Source organism: Sylvia atricapilla, chromosome 22, assembly GCF_009819655.1.
Source record: "Sylvia atricapilla isolate bSylAtr1 chromosome 22, bSylAtr1.pri, whole genome shotgun sequence".
In the NCBI taxonomy this organism is placed as follows: domain Eukaryota; kingdom Metazoa; phylum Chordata; class Aves; order Passeriformes; family Sylviidae; genus Sylvia; species Sylvia atricapilla.
The window spans coordinates 4,964,416-4,990,849 of NC_089161.1; the positions used below are offsets into that span (position 1 = coordinate 4,964,416).

Sequence of the window (26,434 nt, forward strand, 5' to 3'; positions counted from 1 at the left end):
TTGCTTTTGTACAAAACTGATGTCAAAGTGGTGTCTAAGACTCTTTAACGTTAGAAGGTGCTAAGCAACTTTAAAGCTAGGAGACCTCTAACTATTAGATTGTTAATAGCTGTGAAGTAATCTTTACACTTGCTTGCTGTGTTAAGTATGAACAAGACTTTCCAGATGACAATGAATAATCTCTCACTATTGGAGACATCTATTTCAGAACCTCTGCCTTTTTTCATATTTTTGCTTTTGCTCCACTTACACCTTCGTTTTATATTTTCTTGAAGGCAGAACTTAATAGGTAAACACTGGCTAGTTTGAACAGTACATGCATGCAGCACACAGTTCAGTAATGGGACGGATTGGTTTGAAAATGCTGGACTTAAAAATGTAATTCTAAATGTATTAAGTATTTTTAAGCTGATGTTTCAACAATGGCTTCAGCTCTACATATATTTTTGTAGAGAAAGGATTGTTCATGTTAAATACTTGACATGTCATGACAGGAATACATTTAGGGAAAGTTTCTTAGAGTGAGACTTAAGTACTGGGGATTATCTGGTAAAGGATTTCAGAAAATTGAAAAGGAATTCTCAGCATGTGGTTTGGAGCTGTAAAGTACTCATGCTGCCTCTGATGGATTTCTTCTGCTTTTGGGTAGTGCTTTATTTGGTGGGTGAATTGTCTTCCTTTGCACTGCAGGCCTGGGGAGCAGCAAGAAGAGTTTCCAAAGATGACTGGTTGGAATGGTTAAGGAGACTGAGTTTGGAGCTGCTGAAAGATTCTTCCTCACCATCCCTGCGCTCATGTTGGGCCCTGGCTCAGGCCTATAATCCCATGGCTCGGTACAGTATTCCTGGACTTTCATCTCACTTGAAATGGCAGATGGAAGCCAGATATTATAAGGAAAAAAGAAGGTTGTTTAGAAGCTCTTAGGTTTCATAAATAGAGATGGTTTCTGCTTTGGCATAAGAGCCAACAGCTTGATTTCATTTCCACCCTTCCTAGTTGGCTGCCCCATGATGTGCACAAAATCTTTTATTGAAATTCTGCATATTAGTCTAGAAATAAGATAAGTGAAGCTGGAAAAACAGCAGAGTATGAAATAGTTTTGAGTATTTACTGTGGGGAATAAAAATGCCTCTGAGTGGAATAAACTGCAGCGCTTTTTTGCAACCAGCATATTTGGACAAACTCTGATAGCATATGATAGTACAATATTTCTATTATTGTAGTATACCAGCCTATTCTATATTTTTAAAATTAAGATTTCACAGAAGTCTTAATGAATCTTTATGAAAACTAGTCACCATTTATTGCAGGTAGGAATGTAAGTGTATTTTGTAGCTCTCTTTCTCTGAGTCAGAAGGTGAGCCCACTGTCAGACAGACTTGTTCTCATGAATCCCCACTTCACACTGTCTTTTGTGTTCCTCCCCAGAGACCTCTTCAATGCTGCTTTTGTCTCGTGCTGGTCTGAACTGAATGAAGATCAGCAGGATGAGCTGATACGGAGTATTGAGTTGGCCTTGACCTCTCAGGATATTGCAGAAGTCACTCAGACCCTCCTGAACTTGGCAGAATTCATGGAGCACAGTGACAAGGTAGAGATGCTTTTGGGCAGCCCCACTGAGTGCTGGGGTGGTGGCTACTCTGTGTGGAGTTCATGGCTACTTTGTCATACTCATCTTGCTTTTGATACATGTGTGCTCCTTCCCAGGGCCCACTGCCTTTGAGAGATGACAATGGCATTGTCCTTCTGGGGGAAAGAGCTGCCAAATGTCGAGCATATGCCAAGGCCCTTCACTACAAGGAGCTGGAATTTCAAAAGGGTCCCACTCCAGCTATTCTCGAGTCTCTCATCAGGTAGGATCACAACTGGTGAGGTTTTTGCTTTTGCAGTAGCTACCTAATTTAAGATACCACTAGGATTAATCTAGGCAATTCTTAGGACTTCACTCTGTCACAAGATGTTGTTAAACTGTGCCATTTTAACTGCTGAGTTCTGTCCTTCTCCTGTGTGATTAAAACTGTGATAGAATCCCAGGGAAGTTTTGCAGGAAAAAGTTCTGGTTTCCTCCTCTCACCCTTCTCACCCTTCAAGTTCACTATGGAATGTCATGAAATGGCTGCAGGTTAAATGAGACAGATTTCTACACCTACATAAAAATAAGTCAGAAAAGTTGAAGTTCTTAATTAAAATTTCTCATCACATTCTGCAGATTTAGCTTAGATAGGTCTCATTGCTCATATGCTTTATAGAAGATACTATAAAGCATATAATGTTTCTGGGCTTTGTCAGTAACACAGATGTTAGCCTGAAGTAGCTGCACAGGGTTTAGTGCTAAACTACATGTTTTAAAGTGTGAATCTATTCCATATCACAGAAATATTAGCTCAGCTATTTGAGATGTACAGATTGAGTTTGGTTGAGCAAAAACCTAACTTTATACAGTGAATTTTTCAACCCTCCAACTTCCTTGAAATTGTGTTTTCTGATTTTTTTTCTCCTCTTATTTTTTCACCTTTTGTTCCTGCCTGATGTTATTGAGGAAAATACAGAATTCAGTGCACTTTTTCCTGGTCTCAGCTGCTCACACAGGTTTTTTTGTGTATCAAAAAGCAAGTTAAGGAGCAAAGAATTGACATAAAGCACACTTAAAAATGAAACAATTTATTAGAAATGAAGAAGTTTTAGAAACCTTTAAAAATCCATTATAGACCATAGTTAAAATAGTTCCAACTATAGTTCCACACAGTTGAAATTTTCAGTATGAGTATTTGAACATATGTAAATTCCCAAGACATTTTCATCTTCCATTTCGCACAGGACTGAACAACCTAATCTAGATTCAAACTCCCTTCAAGGTGAATAAAAATAGATATATTAATGATAACAATCTTTTCCAACATGTTCAAACAATGGTAGGGCTATAGGACAAGTCTCATTCTTTTTTAACTGTTACCTTTAACACTGTGTTTTGTGAGGGAGAAGTGTATTATTTTTGACAGACTTTCTCTAGGTAACTTCCAACTGGGGTAGTTTTCAAAACAGATTTTGATACTCCTCAGTTTGCTGTGCTAGCAAAAATTCCCTTATGCTGAAATAATTTTTGGCACTTAGGGATTCTCTGGTGTGGACTAGTGTTCTGCTCGTGAATACAGTGGTTTTAAGTGTTGGAGTTGAGTTCTTTGGCTGGGTCTAGACATTTTTGGCTAACCTGCTGTTCACTCGCAGCCTTACTGATGTATGTTAGGATACTCATACACCATGTTTGTGTTCTAACCTGAACATAATTTGGGGACAGCCCAGAAAGCTGCTTTTCTAGTTTATCAGCATTTAGATGATTTGTGTGGACAGAAGTAAACATCAGAAGGCCCATGGGACAAATCCTCCTCCAGCATTACTACCTGTTAGGGCAGCCTTCAGTGAGGATTATTTGAGGCAGCAGCAGGAGGTGGCAGTAAAACTTCAGGGGAGAATGTGGACAATGCTAATTAACGTGACACTTTTGAGCTTTGTTCTTTCTTCTGTGGGAAAGGAAGCTACTAAAGAAAGGTGCATCAGGGACTCTTCTGATTGATTCCTCTGGCTTGAAATGAGTCTATATCTTTTGTGGTTTGAGTACTTCTTGAGAGGAGTTGCTCAGCAGTGCTTGCTCCAGACACTGAAGGAAAGGAAGCCAAGAGGCTTTTGCTTTTCAGTCTCTGCCTATCTGGTTAATAATACGAAGGCAACCCAGTAATCACATTGCTAGTGAAAACACACCCATAGGTTTTCTGAAGGTGCTATAAGTGCATTCAGTTCTAACCTACTCCAACACAGTGTTTTTCCCTTTGGAAAGAGCCTGAAGAGGGGGAAATAAGCCCGAGCCCTGATAATACTGGTGGCTGTGACTGGTGTCTCAGTGTTTGTGTACATCACCAGCACACAACTGTTGCACTTATTGGATGAAATGAAAAACGATTTGGCTGTTCATTGCCCACCTTCTGCATGGTGACATCGTGGAGCTGTACAATCCAACACTGATTCCTTCTATGGTCTGAAATCCTCTGGGCGGATCTTCATCTCCACTCTCTTGAGGGAATAGGTGGATCCGTGCCAGCCGTACCAGGTGATGCCATCCATGTTCTTGGTGTGCTCTCCCTTGCGGTAGTAAACCCCGTTCAGGTTGGAGTCTGTGCAGCAGTTGTACCAATATCCACCTTGTCAGGAAACAAATTGATAGATTCCTGGTGGGTCATTTTGTGCTAATGATTGCTGCTTTTTCCAGAGAACAGTGAGCAGAATGCAGCATTTAATCCCTGGAGCCTATGGCTCTCATAGTTGAGGCTGCAGGCAAATTTAAAACTTAACATAGATATTTAGGAACTTAAAGGCATTACAGCTTTATAGTCAAATTAGTCCAGTAGATTTTCATTTAGTTGCTCATTCCTCTTAGAATATTTCCTTGACATGTTTCTGACTGACTCAGTGAATTAGCATAGGAAATGAATCTGGGTATTCCACTAGAGCATCTTAAGGTACTTAAAAAGTTCCTGAACTCTGTGAGTATTTATTGAGACTGAGATCAAACAGTTTTATTTGCATGTTATGTGGGACACAATGGGGAAATTAAGGAGCGAGAGGTAATGAAGATAATTATCTTTGACAGAGCTCAAAGATACTAAATTAAATGAAGAGAATAACCTCATTAGAGGCTTGTAATAGGGTAGGAATAAAGATCACAAGTCAAGCTGAATGTGGAAGTGAATACGGGAGAAGAATTACAGGTGCCTAATACTAGGACTGGAAAACTTATGAAAATGTAAGAACAAATAAGAACCTGATAGATGGTAAGGAATCACTTCCATATCACTGTATTGTATTAGTATGAGACAGTCTGGCAGGTACTAAAATGGGCTGGGTAACTGTGTGTAAGTGAGAGCACACAGTTATTTAGGAGTGCTGATAACAGTCTATAATACACAGTCTGGCTCTTTGTAAATCAGCTTTAACTGCCAGATTTCCCATGTGAGTGTATTTTCCAGAATTGCTCACCTCTCCCTTGATTTGCCATTCAGATGTTACTAGCTGCATGGAAAGAGGGAACCTTGGGCTCTCTACAGGTGACCCCAAGCAGCTCTCTTGGGACAGGAGGAATTTGTGTGTTTTACCTTTACGGAACTGGGCGCAGTCGTCCACACACTTGTCATTGTCCTTGTCCTTTGTGCTGAAGGCCGTGTTGTTGTGGTAGCGCAGGGAGTCCCTGCCCGTGTTCCCGCTGTAATTGCCCACAAAGAGCCGGTAGCTGTTGATCTCATTGCTCAGGGTGAACTGCTGGTACTGGGCGTAGCGGGTGTTGCCTTCCCAGTCCTGCACACAGCAGGGACAAGAAATCAGTCCTGTTAGAGCAGCTATGAAAAAGACTCCAATATCCATGATTATGTATGTATATTTTTACTGTCTCAGACTGCAGAAACTGCTCTGTTCAGACAAAGGAACTTTTCAGAGCTAAGCATGAAGCTTTCAAGTCTTACTTGCGCTGGTATTGTGTGATGTGTAGGAAACCTGATGTGCAGCTCTTGCATTCAATATCCTTGTGTCAGTGTGCTGCCTCGAGTAATTTTTTCCTCTTTGAAAGAGTGACTTTTATATGCTAAGCCTTTCAGTTTATACATACCCCATATCTCAAAGCTATTGTACCAATGATAAACTAGTCTAAGTCAAACCCAAGCCTTTAACAGACTGAAGAAATTGAGGGTAATACAATACAAACTCTTGTACCCAGGCTGGAAGGAAGTGCTGCAGAATGAAAAGACTCAGAGGCTTGCAAACTTTATGGGACATCTCCTTTTGAATTTTTAAATCTGAGGTGATCAGCAGTTTGATCTCTGTCTGCAGTGGCTTCTGCAGGATTTCCAAGAACTGCACTTGTTCTGAAGACACAATGTGTGTGCAGACAGAAGGCTGTGCCACTGGCTTTGCACAGGGGAGAACATACTCCTATCTTGTATTTGAATGTATTACTAGGTTGATCCTACTTCCTTCTCCTGTCATTAAAACATGCAAATTCTTTGGACCTCCTATAGAGATAGGAGATGGTATCTGGTACTGGGGAATCAAAACTCCTTTTGCTGCTGAAATTAGGAGCTTATTAATTACCTCCAACTCTACTCGCAGGACAGTGGGGCGTCTTGAAAGTCGGTAGATATTTTCATTTCCCAGCCAAAAGTCTCCCCTAATATTGCCAAATCCTTCCCTGTATTGTTTCCAGTCCCTATTGAATGATGTCAAACCAACTTTACGTCTTTGGATGACAGTCCAGCCACCTCCATCTGTCTCCATGTCACAGAACACCTGGAATAGGAAAAAAGGCAGTGGTTACTTGTCAGTAGACTTAGGAAGGTTCAGTTCTCTTAACATAAGACATTGTTCCAGATTTCACTACCTGCAGAAATTTCTATGGGAAAAAATCATTAGACAAATCCTTTTTTAATTTTCTCTCTTAAATGTACACTCTTTCCATCCTTGAAGTTTGCCTACACAAAGATGCCAATGGCAAGTGTGGGGTACCACAACTTAGTGTGTGCTCTTTTCATCTCTGCAGAGATGTATTTCTTGATTATATTTTAAAAGACATGTAATATATATTGTGTACTGAATATCCTTACCTCCAGATCTGGAATTCCCAAAAATTCATCAGGAGGGAGCTTGTAAACACCAGAAATTCGGTAGTTCCTCTGGTAAAGTGATGAGCAGTCATAAACAGCATCTACTTGAATCAGAACCAGAAAGTGAGAATCTGAGCAGCAAAAACTCTCCTGTGAAGGTGCTTTCCACAAAGTTTAGTTTGTAATACAAGGAGTAATGAAGAAGGCTTTCCACAGGTCTAATATTTTCCTGAAATGGCTTAGTTTTGAGTAGAGTATGCATTGCCAAAAGGTGTTGTAACACTGGGATTTTGCGATTTTTTTATTAATTTATTTACTTAATTTTTATTTTTTTTAACTTCTGCTATGCAAAAAGACATCTCTGCTCTCTCATCACATTGCTGCTGTGTGTCTGTGCTGGAAAGTATTTGCTGGAAAGTATATACCCCCTCCTAAGTAATAAAGACTCATCCAGTGGGATGGCCAGGCCTGCTGCCAGGTGTCTGAGTGTGTTACAGGTTGGCCAAGTTTGTGGATGAGGGATATTTATTCAGCCCTTTCTGCCCTGGTGTCTGTGACAGAGAAGATGCCTTTTAGCTGCTGTCAGTCAGTCTGTGAAAGCCTCTTTTCCTCCTGGTGCAGGAACTGACTTGAAGATGGTAAAATGCACAACTATTCTGAGAAGATTAAATGAGCTGAAGCAAGGCTTTATAATGTCTGACAGTTTTCAAAAAAGTCTCTTACCTAGTGAGGTGAGACACATCTGTTTTAAATACCTTCTGGGCCAGTTTGTGCTGTGTGTAACTGTTTCTTCTCCAGCTTCAAAGAGACTTGTTATGGTGTAACTTTATTTTAAGGCCTACTGTAAATAGTGATGTGTCAAAACTAACCAGGTGGAACTATTTTAGAGGAAGAATTAAAGAAATAGATTTAGAAAATTTTCCTTAGTGTTAAAAAAAATCCAATTGAAGTCTTTTGGCTAACCCAGTTGAGATTGAGACATTTTAAGCTCTTTGCAGTGAATTTCATTTGAAGAGAAAAGTCAGCAAAGACGATGCTTTCTTCTAGAAGTGCCTTTACAGGTAGCTGACCTTAAAATGCACCTGCATTCCACATTTAGTACAGGCCTGTGCAATCACTGTGTGCAGTGAAATTTTCCCTCAGGGAAGAGAATTTTGAAGAATTTAACTGTGGTTTGGCTAGGTATATATCACAGTTTGTATCTTGCATCTACAGCCTTGTATTTTTAAGAATTATCATTCCAAAATAATGGATGATTCTTTTTTGCTCTGGTTTAGAGATAGTAATAAAGATACAATTACAAATCTGTAGTAATTCCTGGAGAGCATTTTTAATTGTTTTAACAATTTCCAGTCTCCTGTCAGCACTGGGAACTCAGAGGTTATTACTGCCAGAGCCATTCCCTTACCAAGCCAGCTTTCATTTTTTTAGGATTGGTACTGTAGTGCTCAGAAAATGAAATATTAGGAGTACAAAATGAAGTATTAGGAATAAAGGAATTAGACTGTAGAAATGCAGTACCTGTTCAGTTTCTGCACTCTCTAAAAACAGACATAGATATAAAAACACAGATGAAGAAATTCAAGCTAGTTTTCTCAGATCCCTGCCGAAGCGCAGTATTCAGTGTGCATGCTTGCTAGCCTTATCAGCAGGACATGCCAGCATTAGGAACTAATCATTAATTGTGCATTGAGGAGTGTATCTGGGAGCTTGGTGGCTCCCTCCTTACCAGCTGATGTCTGTGTGACTGTCTGGGCTGCCTGCAGCTGCATGATGTCGATCTGGTTGTTCATCTCTGAGTATTTGCTCTCGGCATCAATGAGCCGGGACTCCATCTGCTTGGTGCTCCCTTCCAGCTCCATCACCTGCATCACCACGTTCACCCAGTCCCCCTCCTGCTTCTTGCTCAGCTCCTGCAGCATTCTGCTCAGGTTGGCTACCTGCAGCTTGAGCTCCTTGATCTCCTCGCAGCAGCCTGGCACCTTGGGCTGTGCATTCCCGTAGATCATTCTCCTCTTGGGAGGTTTCTGCAGCAGGGCTGGGTAGATTGCCACACACACAGTGACAATGCAGAGCCATGCCAGCTGAACCGTGGGTCTTGCTGGCATTTCTGCTTACAGCAACAGAAACCTTCCAGCTGACTGCAGGAGTCTGACTGCAGCTGGGGTAGGTATGAAATTTCCTGCAGCTGCCTGGTACCTTCTTTGCTTCCAATGAAGTGAGTCTTTGAAGGTGGAGCCTGAAGTGGCTTTTTTTTTCAGACCCCTCCTGTAGGACTAGATGCACTTTGGAAGTCTGTCTCAAAGCATCTTATATACTATTTTTCTATTTACCTCCACCCCCCTGAAATTATGAAGAGCTTGCTGGCCCCTCCCAGTTCATATCAGGTGTTTACAGGGTGAAATTGGAACAGGTTTCAGCCAGGAAAGATTGGTGAGAGCAGGAGAGACTTCCCTCGGTTCTGTCTTGAAGGGGTGTAGGAGAGGGCTAGGAAATGAGGGGAATTTCCAGCAGTTATTGCCTATTGGATTGGAGCCCTTTTGGTGACTAGTTCTGGCACATAAATAACATAAGAGCATTAGAGATCCAGAATGTGAAAAGGCTGTTCAAAGTGGGTGAGTTTATAAAAGTTCAAGGAAGGTAACTCCCTGGAAGGTAGCCCTGGCTGCTGCAGGTCCTACTACAGCCCCAGAAGTTGTAGGGAGTAACTCTTATGGTTGCATTATTTCTTAATTTAGACAGTATTTTACCAAATTAGTTAGTTAAAAGTCTAATAATTTTCTCTCTGGATGCTAGGGTCTCTGCACTATTCATGTTGTAAAATCCAGTGCTATTCTTTTAGAAATGGGATATCTGAGGGTGGGATGAAATGAAATCTGCAGAATGTGTAAGTAAAAACTCACTCCTCTGTTTATTCATAGTGGGCAAGTAAAAGGACATTAAGTAATAGTGAGAGTCTGTAAAATTGACACAGGGTGTTTTTTTTTTTACGGGCAATGTGGTCTAAATCCAGTGTTAGAAAGGCCAGTTTATTAATATGATTTTGAGAGGAATATCTATGGGTAATTAAAACATCCATAGTTACATAAAGAGTAGATTTTAGAGTAAATCTTTGATTTTTAGACATTCAGTATTAGTCCAGTCTCAGCTGGCTGAGATGGCAACTTCCTCTCCTCTTCTATATCTTTTAACAGTTCAGAATTTCATTATAGCAGTTCGATCTCCAAATAAAACCATTTCAGCCTTTTGAAAGAGGTCTGCAGGCTTAGTTCTAGATCTTTCAGGATAAGTTGTTTCTCTTCAGGCCAGCTGCTCTGTAATTGCCTAACATGTGGGTTCTTGCATCTTCCTGCAAAATTTCTGATTATGATAGTGGGCAGAAATAAGATGAAATAAATATTAAATGCTTCATGTATCTGCACCTTGCATAAAGGCTGTGAAAGTTTCTTGGTGTCCAAGGAAACAAAAGAAAGCTAATCTTACACCTCTTAAAAAGGACATTAGGACAAACACAACTGACACACACTATCCCATCTTGGCTTCTTTTGCTGATCCAAAGTGGCTGCAGGATTTCTGCTTGATTAGGAACCATTAGAAAAGCCTTGCTGACCTGACATTTGCTTTTAAAGAAATAGAAAGCACAATTTCTTGTTGATGCAGTTTCTCTCCCTCCTCAGTTCTGATACACTTGTTGCTTGATGCTTTGTTATTGCCTCTGATTTGGGCTGGGGCAGGCTAATAGTTTTTCTCCAAAGCAGACCCACAAGAGTGTGAAGATTTTGGGAGATGAAGTTATCAAAGCACTGCAGGAGTTGGAATATGAATACAGGTGTCTCGTAAACCTGACATTTCATAGAGAAGGAAAAGGGAATCTTTAGGATGAGGTTAGAATTGGAGCTCTCCAAACAAGCAGTTGTCTTGTGGGTGACTGACTGCTTGTGTGCTGTCCTCAAGAGAAAACCACTGGGTCTGTCATGTTAGCTGGCAAGGTCACTATGTGGGATTGGTGAGCTGAGATATTGGCAGAGATATGCAAGTACAATTTGTTTAAAGCACAGAGGGTACCTCCATAGCAGACCATAGGCTTCAATCACTTTTTGCCATGGACATTCCAGAAACCTTCCATAGCAAAATTGCTTTTTATACTTCAGACCAGAAAGTGCCACTGCACACAGATGAAAGCCTGACCTTTTTGTTCTGCCTCTAATCCTGTCTGAGCCCTCTTCCAGCTGGAGCTTCTGTCATTCCCAGGGGCAAATTCTTCTCTGGCTTCCTGTGATGAGAAACATGTTTTTGTCAAAGTTGGAACAGAGACTAGGACAGGCCAGACTCTGCTTCTCTGCCCCAAAAAGCCACCCTGCTAACACCCCCACTGTGTTACACAGGACTTCAGTGCATTCTGCTGCTGCTCCCACTCACCATAACTCACCTGTCTTGGGCAGATGTAGAAGAGGGGATCCACTTGTAGGTCCATGCATTACCTCTTTATACAAATTCTGAAAGGATCCAAGATGCAATTGAACCCACAGGTTACAAAACACCACAAAAAGGCCTCCAAATCCCTTCTCTAAACTGGAATATTTAATTGGGAATGAGGCAGCCAGGCTTTTATTTTGGATTCAGCTTCTAATTTGTCTGTCCAGATGCAAACCATCTTCCTTCTGGGTACTTTGATTTACCTTTTTTAAAAGAGAATACTTCGTTGTGTCATAATATGACAACAGGTATATTATGCAGGAATGGAAAAGCACAAGTCTTCCCATCCATCATTGCTTTTGAGAAAGCATTAAAAGAGATTTGGGTAGAGACATCCCTTGGCAGAGATATCAGCTTTAGTGGAATTTGACGTCTTTATGAGTATTAGAAAGATGGGTCTTTCCCAGTTTCATGGAGAACTGAATGTGGTCACTGAGGCAGCAGTAGCTACAGATGGTAGTCATTGCCAAAGTTATGTCAGTAGTTGGAGCTGACAAAAGCTGTTCTGCTGTTCTGTACTGTTCTACTTAGGTTTTGAATTCAGGATCCTGATACATTTTGTAAAGGGGTGAAGTTTGGGGCATAGCTGGGGGGAAATGAGTTCTGTGATTACTGAAAGGGTCCTGTTGTTTCTGCAATAATGATGGAGAAATTGAGCATCATTTGGCCTGAAATCCATCATCCTAGTTTTCCTCTGTTGTATTTTGTGTGTGGAAATACTGTGGTACATGATGGCTAAAAGACAAGATCCTAAAGTCAAGAACATAAGACAAATCCTTTTTTACTTCATTCATTATGTAGTTCTGAAGTGGTTGGGAGAACTGAGGCTAAACATGGTTTCAGTTTGTATGTGCCATGTTTATAATGTTGATTGATGTTACTAAATTCAAATATATTAGTATTACTTGATTAGAACCAGTTATCTCCTGTCCCTGGAGGGCCAGATTAAATTAGAGGTGAATTTAAATGATTGCCTTCTCTGGAAAGCTGTTCTGGCAGGTGCATGCAAAGCTGAGACAAGAAGAAAAGCTCAGTGCCCTGTGGCTATTTATTTGGTAGCCATTCATTGCAAACCCCTTAATATGCATCTGGCAAATGCTTAGAATCTGGCATTCCTGGTGCTTGCCGAGGTGGCAAAGGCTCTCATCAGCTCTCAGCTGGCCCATTGTGGAGTCCACACTGTGTTGGAGCTCTGAAATACTGCTTTTCCCTCCCAGGAAGTGTGAAACTGTCTCCCTTTGGCTTTGGAGATGCTCATAAATGCTCCAATGTTCATTGTACTACAGCTTTATGGTCAGGATTGTTTTGTAAATCTCTGAACTTGTATGGGACAGGTGGAATGATGAGAAACAAAACACTGTGACTTCCTGCTGCCTTTTGTGATTTCTTTTTTATTTAAGGCATCCCCTTTTTGCATAACCAATACACAAAGACTGCTTCTGTGTTTCACTTTTTTTTTGCTAAATATCCTGCTTAGCAATTTTTTTTCTTTTCTGGTTAATAAAAAATAGGTGATACAGAACCTTTTGCAGCCTAAGCAGCAGGGCTGGCTAAGAAATTTGTTCTAAGATTTTTCACTGATTTTTCTTTCAAAACTGATGAATGTTTTTATTTGATTTGCAAACATTTATATCAAGATTGGGAATGTGGCCAGTTTTGATGCCTGTGAGCAATGTGGTGTCTCCTCCTTGCTGGAAGCTGGAGGAGCTGCTCTGGCTTGGAAGCACTCAACCATCACAACTCTTTATTGAAAACAGTTCTTTCCTGGTATCAGTTTCTCAAACATATTTGTTCCTGGAATGGGAATAATTTATAGTGGCACGATGGACATGCATTGGTTTTCTGAGTTGCTTTGGGGACTGTGGGTTGTTTTCTGAGATTTCTTGAGTCAAGGACTGGGAGATGCCTGAAGGCAAATTAATCATAGAATTGGGGAAAATGGCCATCAAAGCCAATTCTTTTTGCCAGAGGATTATCTGTTCCCCCAAGTCTCCACAAAGTAGCAGTTCCTTCCAATCCCAGAAGCTGCTCTCAGCACTTCTTCAGAAGGAAAAACAAGCTTGGCTGAGGCTGGTAAAATCTGTCATGTAGAGAATCTTTCTAAACAAACTTGAGGAGACTGAAAAAAAGAAGAGTTTGTCTGGATTCTGCATACAAGCTACTTTATTGCAAAAATAAAGTTTCTCTATTATGTTTTGGGATGCATTCTGGCAATAGGAAATGTTTGTGTTCCCTCATGGATAAGTTTGGGACCACTTGAAAAGGATCTATTAAAATAAAGGGTTTTCTTTTAATATTTTTATGAGAAGATGGAGAAAGTCTGGTTGCTTCTGAATTCTTGAAAATTTAATATATTCTGAGTGACAGAGAATATTGTCAATATCAAAGATAATGGAAGACTGGAAAGCTCCCTGGACTGTATAAAAAAGGATATTTCTAGTAAACATTAGATATTTATGCCTTGGGTTTGTAGGGGAGAAAAGTCCATCATCTGAGTTCTCTTCCCACTGAAGACAGAAAAGTGGGTTTTGATTCCCAGTTCATGTCTGGTTTCTGTTTAAATAACTTTTAAAATATACAAGCAATAGGAGTATATTTCTCTTAAATATTGTTCATTTTGTGATTCTAGCACACGTAAAACCTACAGTTTTGATATCCTAATAATCAAGCAGTAGGTTTATGTAGCCTTTCACTGCTAATAAAATGTGAAGATTTAAGATTTTTGGCCAAGGTTTTGATATTAGGAAGTTTGCCAAGTGATATGCAATTGCTGTGTCACTCTGTCCCTACAAATTGCTCTGTCACTTTTTGTAAGGACAGACTGACATAGCAACTGGTAAATGTTTTTCATCAGAAGGCTTGTTTACATTTTAATATCCCACTCACCACGATCAAGTGCTCCAAATAGGTCAGGGTTGGACTTTATTCTGGCTACAGTAGAGATACTGTTTAATAAACAGGGGGAAATTTAAATTGTATTGTTCTGTGTAATCTAATTACACAGTGAGCCCAGGTGGGCTGAACTCATACCAAACTTCATTGATAAGAATTAGATTTGGAACTGATTTTTGCTCATTTAGAGGGAAAGTATAAGGATTTTTTGTTGTTTTGTTAATCACTTTGTTTATTGAATAAAATGTGAAATGAAATGGTGGGTGTTAAGCACTGAAATTAGTGCATTAATTCAAAGTATATAAAAGTCTAGTTGATATGACTTAAGAAATCTTGTTATTTCTGTGGTCTCCCATTTGCAAGCATGGGACAGCTCTGTCTTGAAATAACTTCAGAATATTTTAGGTAAGTATATTAGCATTGAAAACACATAATTTTGAAATCTTTTCCTTGAGCATCAGTACTAGAAAGTTCTGCCAGCCCGTAGCAGGCAGTAGAGCTGAGTACTTGGGCCTTTCCTGAAAGATGAGATGTTACCTGTGACCTACCAAACCTATATCTAAATGCTTCTAAAATGTTCTAAATGCCCTAAATGCCCTAAAAATGTTCTTTTATGCCCTTCTGCCAAGTCTTCAAGTAAGAGATAGTGGTGAGATTTTTTCTTGCCTTTTGACAAAAATGAACAAATGAATATGTTCTTTGCTCAGTGGTATGGAGAACGGATCTTTTCCTTTAATATTAAACTTAACATTATTCTGAACTAGGAATAATTGCAAGGACATCTGCCAGTAAACAGACTGAAGTTACTGTCCAGCAAGTTAGTCAGCAGCATTGACTCTCATATCTTGAGGGATGTTTTCCCACCTTCTTCTTTAATCCAGAGAGATTTTGCAAATATCTTTTTCCAGATACAAGGAGAAATCCATCCCCTTGACTAATCCAGTAAACTGCCCTGATTTCCAGCAACAGCACTGTGGCTAAAAACCCCTGGCAACTCTGCCTGGCTGGAATATTAGCCCTGGGGGCCTCTTCTTGATGCTTTTCTGGAGTGTTTTTGTTTCTGTTCAGTCTCCAGCATGGTGGCTAGAAAATAGCTCTGTAGTATTTTAAGTGTTATAACATTTAGGAAGATTCTATCTGAGCACAGACTCCTCAGGTTTGCAGGGAGAGGAGCAGTGCCTTCATGGCAGGAAGGTGAAAGAGAAGGAAACACAGAATGTTGTATTTTCTTAATGTGTGTTTTGAATGTGCAAGATTAAAATAGTGTGGACACAAGATGGGCTGGAAGCAGGGAGCCACAACATTTATTGCTTTCGCAGAAATGGTCCTAAGCACAGGGAAAAGCAGCTGCCAGGAGAGGCTTATCCCAGTCAGAGGCTCATCCTAGTCCACAGAATTACCTGTCACAGCTCACTGTGTCCAGATAATTTGATACAGGAGAGTAATTTATGATTATTAACAACTACTGCTGTGTATTCTTGTAAATCAAAGTCTTTCTCCTTTCCTTCCCCATCTTTTCCTTCCCTTTGCTTAAACCTAGCCATAAGCAGATTTGAGCCACTTAATTCTCCTTTGGACAGCCAAGAAAGTAAGAAACAAAAGGAGTAATTTAGTGCCCCAGGGAATGGCAGAAGAGCAGTATTAATTGTCAGATAATAAAAGAAAATTGTCAGTTATGTCAGGAACTGTTGTCCAGAAAGACAACTTGGAAGAAATTAATGGTCTGATATACTGGAATGTGTCTGCCAATGGCTCTTTAAATCATCAGGTCATGAAGTGTGACATCCATTTATCACTTTTTTAGGGTTGCTGCCAAGGTTTCCCTTAGGAAGCTACTGGAGTTAGTGTGATCTTTGACTATCTTGTTAAAAAAAATGGCATGGGTTTGTTTCAAGTGCTTCCACTGTTGGGTGCCAGTCATCTTGAACTGTGATTATGGGGTATTCTTAGTCTGGCTAAATCTGATTTTAGCTCAACCAATCTGAAGGCCCAATTTCCAAGAGTATTTTACTTAACCTTCACAGGTATCCAGAGTATGTCTAGGAGCTTGATTCTTTATTTGTAAGGATAAGAGACTTCTAGAGACAGGAGAAATGTAGCATTCATTTGATTCATTTGAAATTTTTTTTTTTTTTTTTCTGTCTGTGTGTTACTCCATTTAACACTTCAGATTTGCTTCTCTTACTGATCCCCTGCCCTCTTAAGGGGGAAGTCATTCCTTCTTAATGGAACAGCCATTCTGATGATGGCAGGCAAGAAAGAGCATTTCTGAGAGCTGCCTGTGTCTGTGGTCCTATTCAAAGACCACTGAAAGTCTCTTTGCACTGCTCTCTGTTGCCATGTTTTGTTTTGTTAATTATGGTGTTTCCATTCCAAACATTAACTAATGTTAATATTGGGCTGTAGGATGTGTGGTAGGTGCTCAGGTGTTGTGATGTTGCTTTGAACAATTTGCACTTCTGGTTCTCCAGGGTCAGGGAAAGAGGAGGGCAGTGAACCAGAGGCTGTTCATAAACAAGCTTCATAAAATAGCAGAAGCTTAAAAAAAAGTTAATTTCCTCATTAAATTGGGGGGTTAGGAGTAGTGCTACTCCATTTATGATAGTAAAATAAGACCAGTGTGAAATAGAAATTATTGAAGAGATTAGCTGTAGATCATGAACTAGAGAATCAGGTTCAAGAGTAGCCTATTTGCTTGTGCTTAATAAAATTCAGTTGGCCTTGCAAAACAAGTGCCTTCCTAGTACAGACTGAGGACTGGTTGTGATGGCAGCAGTTTCTGGCATGTTCTTGAAAACCAGCAGAAGAAAAGTGCCAGTGCTGCTTAGTACCAATGCAGAGGCTTTGTATGAAATGTGAAACTGAAATTAGGGTTGCACACCTTTTAGGTAATTTCCTGGTGACATTTGTCAGCTGCTTTAATGATACAGACTCTTTCCTGCATCATTAAAATCTCTGCTCTGATTATTTTAGAGGAGTTGGTGGTCTGTTTAAGAAAATGGGGAGGAAGAAGTTAGGACTGTAAAGCTCTTAAGTACAGCTGTTTAAAAAATCATACCTTTAAAATTATTGACAACTATTCTTCTTGCTGTTGCAGGCTATTACATAGAATTGATAATCATATACCATCTCTATTTTGTGTAGCAAGTCTTCAGACTAGGTGCAGAGAACCTGTGCACCTATTGTTTTGAAAATACATAGTCATGGTGTGCCTTATGTAGTTTAATTGTTCATATGGAAGTCTAAACAAAAAAAGTGTTCCATTGCTATTTCTAAGTGGTAAAGCTTGATATTATTGAGTAGAAGCTTCAACCAACCCCTAATATGCCAATTGTGTTAAACCATCTTCCTTTCCCTGCCTTTCCAGCATTAACAATAAACTCCAACAGCCAGAAGCAGCAGCTGGGGTGCTGGAATATGCCATGAAGCACTTTGGGGAGCTGGTGAGTCCTGCTGGATAGTCTGCTTCTTCGTGTCTCACGTTTTGATGGTTTCTCTGGTTAGTTTTCTGGTGGGTGGTGGTGTGTTTTCTCAATCAATCACATCGAGGTTCTATCCCTGCTTATAATATTTCATTGTTCATAAAGAAGGGCCTACAGGGATGTTCACTGGGCACTTTGCAGCAAATGCTGGGTGCAGGGAGGGCTGCAAGAACCTGATTTGGAGGAGAATTTTGCAGCTACTGTTGATACTACATGCAGCTGTGAACAACAAGCAACTTGACAACATAAGTCCTTTTATTTAGGATAAGCTGGGAAGGGAGGGAGTAAGTTCCTGTTCTAAGCTTGAAGGATTTGAGAAACTGCATCAGCACATTCCAGGTAAGGATTTAATGGAAGTTAACCTCTAGTCTCTCTCAAAAGTGTTCACAGGTATTATTTAGACTAGCAAGTTAACCAGTCCCTTACAATTTTAGACTGGTCACCAAAATCAAATAACTGTTATGTATTTGTTCTGTGTCTTTCTCAGAATGATGTACCTTTTATTATTTCTTCTAATTTTATGAGTCATTTATGTTCAAGGACCAAACCACCTATGCTCTTCTGACAGTTCTGTTAGTAAAAAGCTTATTTTGCAGTGGTAGTTGTTGCAGTGTTTTAGGACGATTAGGAAAAGGAAGGCAGCCATGGAAGCACAGTAGACCAGTCTCTTTAAGTACTAACTATAAACTGGGAACCAAGCATAAGCACAAAATGGTGGCAATCCTCTAGTGTAGGGTTATGTGTGGTTTTGACCTAGACTGGAAAATAAGTCCTTTCTGGGAGAAGTACAGGCTTCAGAACATCTCTGCAGCTTCTTATAATTCCTTGGGTGAATTGAGCAAAGCTCTGCATTACCTAATTCTGACCTCACTCTTTAGCAGCAGTACAGTCTAGCAATAAATGTAGTTCAAAGCACAGAGTTTGCCAAAACTGGCAGTGAACGGAAATTAAGAAGGAGCTGTGAGCTCTACTTTCAGGGACTTAATTGAAATATGACTTAGCTGGGAAGTTAAAGGGCTAAGTGGAAGACCTGGCATGCAAAGCATGGTTTATAGTGACCCTGCCCACAGGTCTGGGAAAAGAATCTGCTCTGCAGCCTAAGTCAAGGCATGAGCTGCCAAGGACTGAGCAGGAAAACACTGGCAGAGTAAAGTAAGGAAATATAATAAGGCATTTTATTTCCTAAAAATGAGAAACAAAATCTAGAAAGACTGAAGGAAAATGTTTAGTTGAAAAGGATCCCTGCTTGGCTAACTTTTAATGGCTTGGTTACAAACCATTGCCTTCCCTTGTGAAGGGTGTGATTGAGCCCCAACTTCATACTGCCTGCTGTATTAAATAATTACCTAGCAGTGGCCAGATGCAAAGTTTGGGCTTTTTTCCTAGTTAGTCATTCCATTCCTGAACGCAAGGCTGTTTTTCTTGTTTGAATGCAAGTATGTGCAACAACGGGAAGTGGAATATGTTACAGATTTACCCTTTTTCCTGTTCCACTCACTCTGCCTCTCCAAAAAGAAAATCACCAGCTGCTGAGCTGGTATTTCAGTGGCTCTGAGTAAGGGGGTGATGTTGGACTAATCCCTCTGGTAAACCTGAGTTCATTTCTGAGCAGGTGGAGCAATGCCAGGATTCCAGTTTTCACAGTAGCTCAAGGCTCTTCTCTGTATCAAAGAAGACCATGAGGATATTTAAAATGATAAAAGGGTGAAGTGACCACCATAGACACAGAATTTTTTTAGGAAAAGCTGTGGTAGTTAATACAGAATGATCAATGTTAATCCTGCTTTTTATTTTTACTTCTTTTTCCCTTCCCTTAGGAAATTCAAGCTACCTGGTATGAAAAGCTTCATGAATGGGAAGATGCTCTGGTGGCCTATGACAAGAAGATGGACACAAACAAAGACGACCCTGAGCTGATGCTGGGACGCATGCGTTGCTTGGAAGCACTTGGTGAATGGTAAGAGGGGAATGCCTGAACACTGAGGAAAATGGTGTCCCTCTGTTCTCTGGTTGCTGTCGTTTAGGTGCAGATTTTTTGCCTGAATTCCTATTTATTCCTGCTTACTTTGAGCATTTGTGTGGCATCTCACTTTGTTGATAGAAGTCAGAATTGGTAATAACATCTGTAAACGGTTTGGGACTGGCTATCTGGTGAGTTAAGGTCTCTCTGGAAGAGAATCTGCAATCTTATGATCAGGTCAACCCCACTTATAACAGAGAAAGACATTGTGGATAGAGGAAACATTAAATTATTCCAAGATCAGAACTTGTCAGAAACAGTCATAAAAGGAGCTCCTCGTGACCCTTCTTTTTAAACTCTTATTACAACATGAGAGATTGCTGTATTTATTCAGTGTAAGACCTATGCCTTGTAGAAGGATGAGGTTTTCCTTATTAGTCTTTTTCAGCATTTCTTAAGCATTTCTTAAGCCTTGTCTTTGTGGACATTTAGTATTTCAAGGTTCTGTGTCAGATGTTGTCAACACATAACTGATTCAAACCAGCGTTTGTGAGAGGGTGAGCTGCTGGTGACTTGCAGCTTGCTACTTAACTGGGGGCTTCTGTTTTTTCTCGCTGTTCAGTTCCAAGAAGATAATTGGAGAAGGCACCCTGCTCACTGTGGCGTGCACTTCTACCCAGGGGCAGGTGTGGGTTCGTCCAGGTTCCGCCTTTCTACTTAACTTTGTGTGTGACAAGCTCTCTCCTGATGGGTCCTGACATGAACCCAAGGGGATGGCACTACAGCAAGGAGATTCCTCTTCACCAAAGTCATTTTACTGCTAGAAACAGAGCTGTTTGAGGAACCTATTTCTGGCAGCATTTTTCTGAACAAGGGGAGACATATAGGGTTTAGCTTTTCCAGCAGGGAAAATGGATCCTCTTACTGAGCATTCCTCAATCAGCTTTTATATGAGTAGGCAGTTCTTATCAGAGATTTGAAGACTTTTTCCCTTCTGCAGGATGTGTATTTGTGTTAAGTGTCCTGTCTCCTACTTATTCATGTATCAGCAACAAATCTATGGAACAACAAAAAGACAATTTTCTTCTGTTGGAGGGAGATATCGTGGATCTATTGATAGTCTGTAGTGATGAGAGCAATCCGAGTTTCCAAGTTCTGTTGTGGAACTGGGCTCCAACTCTGTGCAGGTGTTTTTATGATTCAGAAGTGCTTTTGTGAAGTGATGTCTGCAGCCTTGCAGCTGACTCTAGAGATGTCATCCTGAGGCTGAGGATTCCATAGTTTGGCTGCTGATACTCTTCAGTAGCATTCAGCTTGACTGACTGTGCTGCTGGGAGTCTGCTTGACAGGATAAGGCAGATAATCTAGAATTATATTGTGTAGCATCACTATTTCAGTACTCTGCTGTGATATTTTGAGAGTACAGCCAAAACGTTCTTAGCCATTTGTCTCCTCATGTAGTTATTCCTCTAGGACCCATAGTGTTTTATCAGCATCTGTGAGGTCCTGATTTAGTGCAGTTGCTAGGTTTGGCTTGGTTTTTCATTTGCTTTGGGTTTTTTTTGTTTGTTTGTTTGGTTTTTTTTTGGGTTTTTGTTGTTGTTTTTTTTTTTCTCCTGGGCCATTAAGCTGTCAGAATGACTATCTTGCCTGTGGCAGCATTGGTTCTGTTTGACTAACTCATCTTGCTTTTTGGGAAGGGAGAGAATGACAGTAGGGAAGGCAAGTTGTTCTCCCTCACAGTTGGCAGCTGTTTCACTGCTACAGAGTATCCAGCCTGAGAAGTCCTGGAACTGCAACACCCAGGGTAATTGGTTTGATTAGTGCAGCATTCACAGTTGATTTGAAAGAGATAATATGAAAAATCCTGATGCTTCCTCTCCACTGGAGATGAAAGATTCAGATGCCCTCTGAGATCTTGTCATGACAAGTCTTCATATGAGGTTACAGCAACATTCATTCTGCAGTCTTTGTCTTCATACTTGATGTGTTAGTTCAGAATGTTTGCTAGAAGGAGCCATGCCCAAGCTATCCAGATCATATGTTTCTTCTGCTGACACTTGCAAAAATTTAAAGCATCCTGTTTTTGGTGGCAATTTGTTTATTTTCTTGAGAATTTTTTTTCTGTATTTGTAGAGTAGTATTATCAGTCCAGTTTTAAAGAAGACATTAACAGCTGCTGAGGGACAAATGCAAACTTCTCTTTGGATGTGTATTTTCAAAACACAGTGTGCCTTAAAATTATTTTCTGATGATAGGATGTTTCTCATCAGACTAGCATGGTTGAGTTGGCCAGAGGAGTCAAATCCTGTTCTCCAGTCATTATAAAAAGAGTGATGGGGCTGGTTGTTGTCTAATCAGTGGTAAGTGGTTGTTTAATGAGGCAGAACTCTTGGAAGAGGCTTTTTGTTGATCAGAAATTGTGGATTCTTCTCAGGGGTCAGCTCCATCAGCAATGCTGTGAAAAGTGGACCCAGGTGAATGATGAAACTCAAGCTAAGATGGCCAGGATGGCTGCTGCTGCTGCTTGGGGTCTAGGTAATGTATCCTCCTGTGCTGGTGTGTGACAGCCATGAGGTGCAAGCACAGATAGTTTTCACTTACTGCAGAGCTACAGAATACAGGAAACAGCCACATCAAGGAACCACATTATTGACACTGGGAAATGAATTAACTGTCATTGCATATTGAAGTCCTTTGGAAAACCTGCATTTACATCAAGTGTCCCAGTGTGGTCTGAGCACATGATGAGTTGCTTAAATGCTTACTTTTTTATGGTTTTACACTGGACAGAGCTCAGGCTGGAAATGAGATAGGAAAACTTACTCAGATTTGTGGCAGATTCTTATTTGCAATGAGAACAGTATTTGTTGAGCATTTTAGAGGCTGTTTCTGCTGAGTGGACAATCTTAAGTGGAATAATAGTGGTCCATTTGTGTTGTTAGTGAGATATTTACTAGAGAAGCTGATGAATCACTTGCTCTTTGTCAGCCTTTGCTGAGAAAAATTCATCTTTTGCTTTATAGGCCACTAATTTATTCAAATATTCTGGAAGTGTCAGAATTTTAATTGTTTCATCACAAAGAATGAAAGAATCTTTTTCCACAAAGATAATAATTTGTCTAGAAGAAAAATGCCTATGTTTTTCTTGTCTGTAGCTCTGTGTATGTTTAAGTATATAACAGTGTCCCTACCAAAGCCAAGCTGTTGGAGAACTGACTTAAATGCAGAAGTACCACACAGCACTCAGGCCTAGGCACTGATGTCTAAGCACCACATGATAGTTGTGTTGTGTTCCCACATTGCAGAGAAGGCTGTTGTGTTACAGAGGATATCTGTGTCTCTGCAGGTCAGTGGGACAGCATGGAAGAATACACCTGCATGATCCCCAGGGACACCCATGATGGTGCTTTCTACAGGGCTGTACTGGCACTGCATCAAGACCTTTTCTCACTAGCTCAGCAAGTAATTATCTTCCTTGTTGGTATCCCAAAACCTGGTTTTAAGATGTTCTAGGCTATAGAGTTTCATGGAAAAACAGGCTGTAGTAAAGCAGCTGGCTATAACCTATGAATTGTCCAGTAATGTTTTTTCCATGGATATATGACACGTGGGTGATAGATGTTACCTTGTATTTCCAGAAACATAGCAGTGAATGTATTGACAGATAGTAGTGGTCTAGTGCTGTAAACCATAAGAATGCCTTAGTCATTTTTTGGCTTTTTTTACTTCTGTGCCTCTTTTCTAGACAGGCAGGGTCCAGGAATTGTCTCAGCAGAGGTTCTGTTCTACCAGGCACTGATTGTAAATTGCTGGGAATGCCTGAGATACCTGTAAGAGTCCTAATAGATTTTTCTGTGCATTTCTGTCTCTTACAGCTTTTTCAGTGAAGTGCTCATATATATCATGTACAATAATCTTAATTTTTCTGGTAGCACTGATAAATCTCAGATCTCTTAGATTGAGATACCAAGGCAAGGAATGAGTCTATTAAATAGAGCTGTATTTTGTGCTTGTTTTCCACAGAGGAGATTTGCAGAGTGACTCTGTAGATGTGAAACATGTTGTTTACTTTCCAAGGAAGCTCAAGTCCTATTTCTGAGAATTCTGTGCTGGCTTGCCAGCTTAGATAAAGGAGTAATTCAATCTGTGCTGTCAAAACCCGTACATAGATTTTTGGATGATGTGCACAGTAAAATTAACCAGGCATTCAAAAGGGTAGGGTTTGTGATTAACCTTTAACATTTTGAACAGGAAAAGCTATAGGTGAGAGATTATATAATGACTAGAACTAGAGCAGGATTTATTTCATGCTTGAAGAGTCTGTCTTAGTTTGAGGATGAGAAATGGAATTTGCTGTCCTGTAAAATTCATAAAATCCCATTGGGTTATGTAAAACAGTGAAAGCTATTTTCTTTCATTCTGTGGTATCAAGAGACATTTATTGAGGCTCTTATTTATAACCAGCTCTCTTGCACTAAAACGTGAACTTTTCCTCTACAAATGTTGTTAATGATAATCTCTGCAAATCACAGTAGGATTAGAAATACTGCAAACTTTGATTTTCTAGGAAGACACACTTCAAACTGTGCAGGTGATGAATGAAGCTCCCTTGACTTCCCCTGTATATGCCCTGGACTCTGTTTTCCTGTCAAATCTTTCTGTTTATAAGATTCTTTCCTAGTTCCTGTTGGAGAGTGAGAACAATGCCAGCTTTGTTCATGAGATGGAACAGCTGAACAGCAGCTTCAGCAGTTGACTCTGGATAAAGCACACTACCTTTGCCCCAATATCTTGTTCTATTTCAGTGCATTGACAAAGCCAGAGACCTGCTGGATGCTGAGCTGACTGCCATGGCAGGAGAGAGTTACAGTCGAGCCTATGGGGTAAGTGTACCTCTCAGCCTTCATTCCCTTCATTGCTGCTTCACACTGTCTCTAAAAGTTGCATTAAACTTCAGAGTAGTGCTTGTCTCAAGCATAAGACCTAAGTAGCCTCACAAGCTAAATGGCTTTTGTCAGGTAAGAAATACAACTTTGGAGGAGCAGCTTTGGGACAAACTAAAAATGAAGTGAGGTCCACCCCTGCCCCAAAAGAAATAAGAATTGACTTTTAGGGAGTTTGAATCAGCAGGTCCTCTAGGTACCAGTATAGAGCAATTGGGCAGTCTATGTACTTAAGATTTCAATGCCAAAATACTGTTCCTTAATTACAGATTTGTTCTGTAGTGATTGGGATGGAATGTGATTTTTTTTTCTTCAGGCTATGGTATCCTGCCAGATGCTGTCAGAGCTGGAAGAGGTTATCCAGTATAAACTTGTACCAGAGCGCCGTGAGATCATCCGCCAGATCTGGTGGGAAAGACTGCAGGTACCTCCGTGTGAAGGATGGAGATGCTGATGGGCTGGCATGAACAGCTTCCTTTTGAGTCAGTGTGGTGGCTCAGCAAATCTTTCCATGTCTCTTTCCATGCTCACATGGCTGCATGCTCCATCTCCTTTGTGCTTGTCCTGGCTGCCTGGGGTTTTGGTTTGGGCTTTTATTTTTTGTCAGGTTAATGTTCCTGAGGTCTTTGCTCATATGACACTTTAAATGGGTGAACTAAGCCTTAAAATAGATGTGTACAGAGGAGAGACACTAGTAACATCCCCAAGGCTGCTTATCTCAATATTGGATTACATCTGGAAATACTGGTTTAGATCAGGCTAGTTTGAGCTTCTTACCTGGCTGGCTGCATTTTAAGAAGTGAATTATCTCCAAGTATTGGAAAACTGATCAGAGAATTCACATGCTTGTAAAATTAAAGATTATCCTGTTCCTTTTGGATCTCTTACAAGAACATTTCCAGCTGATTGGTAACATTTAGGGGCATTACTTAGTGGTGGAATTGGCAGTGTTAGGTTTGTGGTTGGGCTTGATCATCGTAAAGGTCTTTTCCAATCTAAACGATGCTCTGATTATCCTTGACCTTTCAGAAGAGACCTTTAGCAATGTTGATTTTCCTGTATTGAAAGAGAAGTTTGTGCCTTTCATACTCTAAACACCAAAAATCCAAAGTATGTCTGAAAATTTAAATCAGACAAATATTTGACTCTATTTCCTTACAAGAGGCATCTCTGCAGTGAAAGTGAATATCCTCAGATGCAGTAGTACATACAGGAATACTGTTTAAAAGAGGTGGTTGATTCCTGCAAGTGAAGGAGGTAAAAGAAAAAAAGGGCATAACATTTCATAAGGTGAAATGCTGCCAGAAGGAAGAACTTTTCCCTGTGCAGAGATCTTCACTGGCACTGCTATAATCTGCCACCTTGTGAAAGCCTGCTGTATGTTTTTTAGCTGTTTGGGAAACTGTGACAAAGCTTTTAGCCTCCCATCTGCATTCCTGTCTGGAAAAGCTCAAGACCATTCCACTGGGGTAGAGAAACTGAAGTGGCAGGAAGCGTAATGTCTGAATATAGCTTTTTATAGTCCTGAAAGCAGTACATACAGTTCCTGAATGTTTTATAGGTGTTTTTTAATAGTTTTTAAATGCCTAGTGGAAGAAGTTTATTTGGATGTTAGGGAACAAGCTTTGCCTGACTTCCCAGTCCTCAATTTGGGAGGAAAAAAAAGGGAAAAAATAACTTCTTTGGTGCTAAGGTCCTTGCTGCCATTGGAAAATCTTTTGTTTACCTCAAAATCAAGTAGTCTCTGGCTGAATAGAAACTTTGGAGCATCACTGTTACCCTGTACTTGGCCACTATATCCAGCACCATGGATTTAGTTGTTATGGTCCCTTCCACAATTCCACATCTCTGTAGTATCCTTGAATGTTTGAAACACAAACTCATCCTCTTCTGACAGTGTTGTGCCTCTCCCATCAGACAGACAAGAACCAGACAATGCTTGCACAAACAGCACAGCAGTTGGCACTGCAGAAAACCAGTGGCAGTGGTTTTCTGGCAAGAAAACCAGTTTAGAGGTGCCAGCCTCCCAGAGCAGTA

General features: G+C 40.3%; 2 protein-coding genes across 3 annotated transcripts in view; one reads left to right on the forward strand and one right to left on the reverse strand.

The window, feature by feature from the left end:
- Positions 1-26,434, forward strand: part of MTOR (mechanistic target of rapamycin kinase) — a 63,452-nt gene that overhangs the window by 18,105 nt on the left and 18,913 nt on the right. For both annotated transcript variants that reach the window (XM_066334355.1, XM_066334356.1), the window contains 9 exons: positions 691-833; positions 1,429-1,591; positions 1,708-1,853; positions 17,377-17,452; positions 19,309-19,448; positions 21,889-21,989; positions 22,801-22,916; positions 24,260-24,337; positions 24,714-24,821. In XM_066334355.1, coding sequence (XP_066190452.1) covers positions 691-833; positions 1,429-1,591; positions 1,708-1,853; positions 17,377-17,452; positions 19,309-19,448; positions 21,889-21,989; positions 22,801-22,916; positions 24,260-24,337; positions 24,714-24,821 — 1,071 coding nt within the window. The remainder of the gene's footprint in view (positions 1-690; positions 834-1,428; positions 1,592-1,707; positions 1,854-17,376; positions 17,453-19,308; positions 19,449-21,888; positions 21,990-22,800; positions 22,917-24,259; positions 24,338-24,713; positions 24,822-26,434) is intronic.
- On the reverse strand, positions 3,220-8,845 carry ANGPTL7 (angiopoietin like 7). The gene is made up of 5 exons (XM_066334165.1): positions 8,371-8,845; positions 6,642-6,742; positions 6,133-6,327; positions 5,145-5,343; positions 3,220-4,193 (listed from the first exon to the last, which is right to left on the reverse strand). The coding sequence occupies exons 1-5, from the start codon at positions 8,747-8,749 to the stop codon at positions 4,024-4,026; spliced, it is 1,044 nt and encodes a 347-aa protein (XP_066190262.1). The 5' UTR covers positions 8,750-8,845; the 3' UTR covers positions 3,220-4,023.

Bases quoted from the DNA above. Each gene is read 5' to 3' on its own strand.
- ANGPTL7 (XM_066334165.1), bottom strand. From the start codon at position 8,749: ATGCCAGCAAGACCCACGGTTCAGCTGGCATGGCTCTGCATTGTCACT. The intron at 6,328-6,641 runs GTAAGGATATTC...TTCCTATTCCAG, and splicing joins TGGGAATTCCAGATCTGGAG to GTGTTCTGTGACATGGAGAC. The intron at 4,194-5,144 runs GTAAAACACACA...TTTCCTGACAAG, and splicing joins CTGCGCCCAGTTCCGTAAAG to GTGGATATTGGTACAACTGC.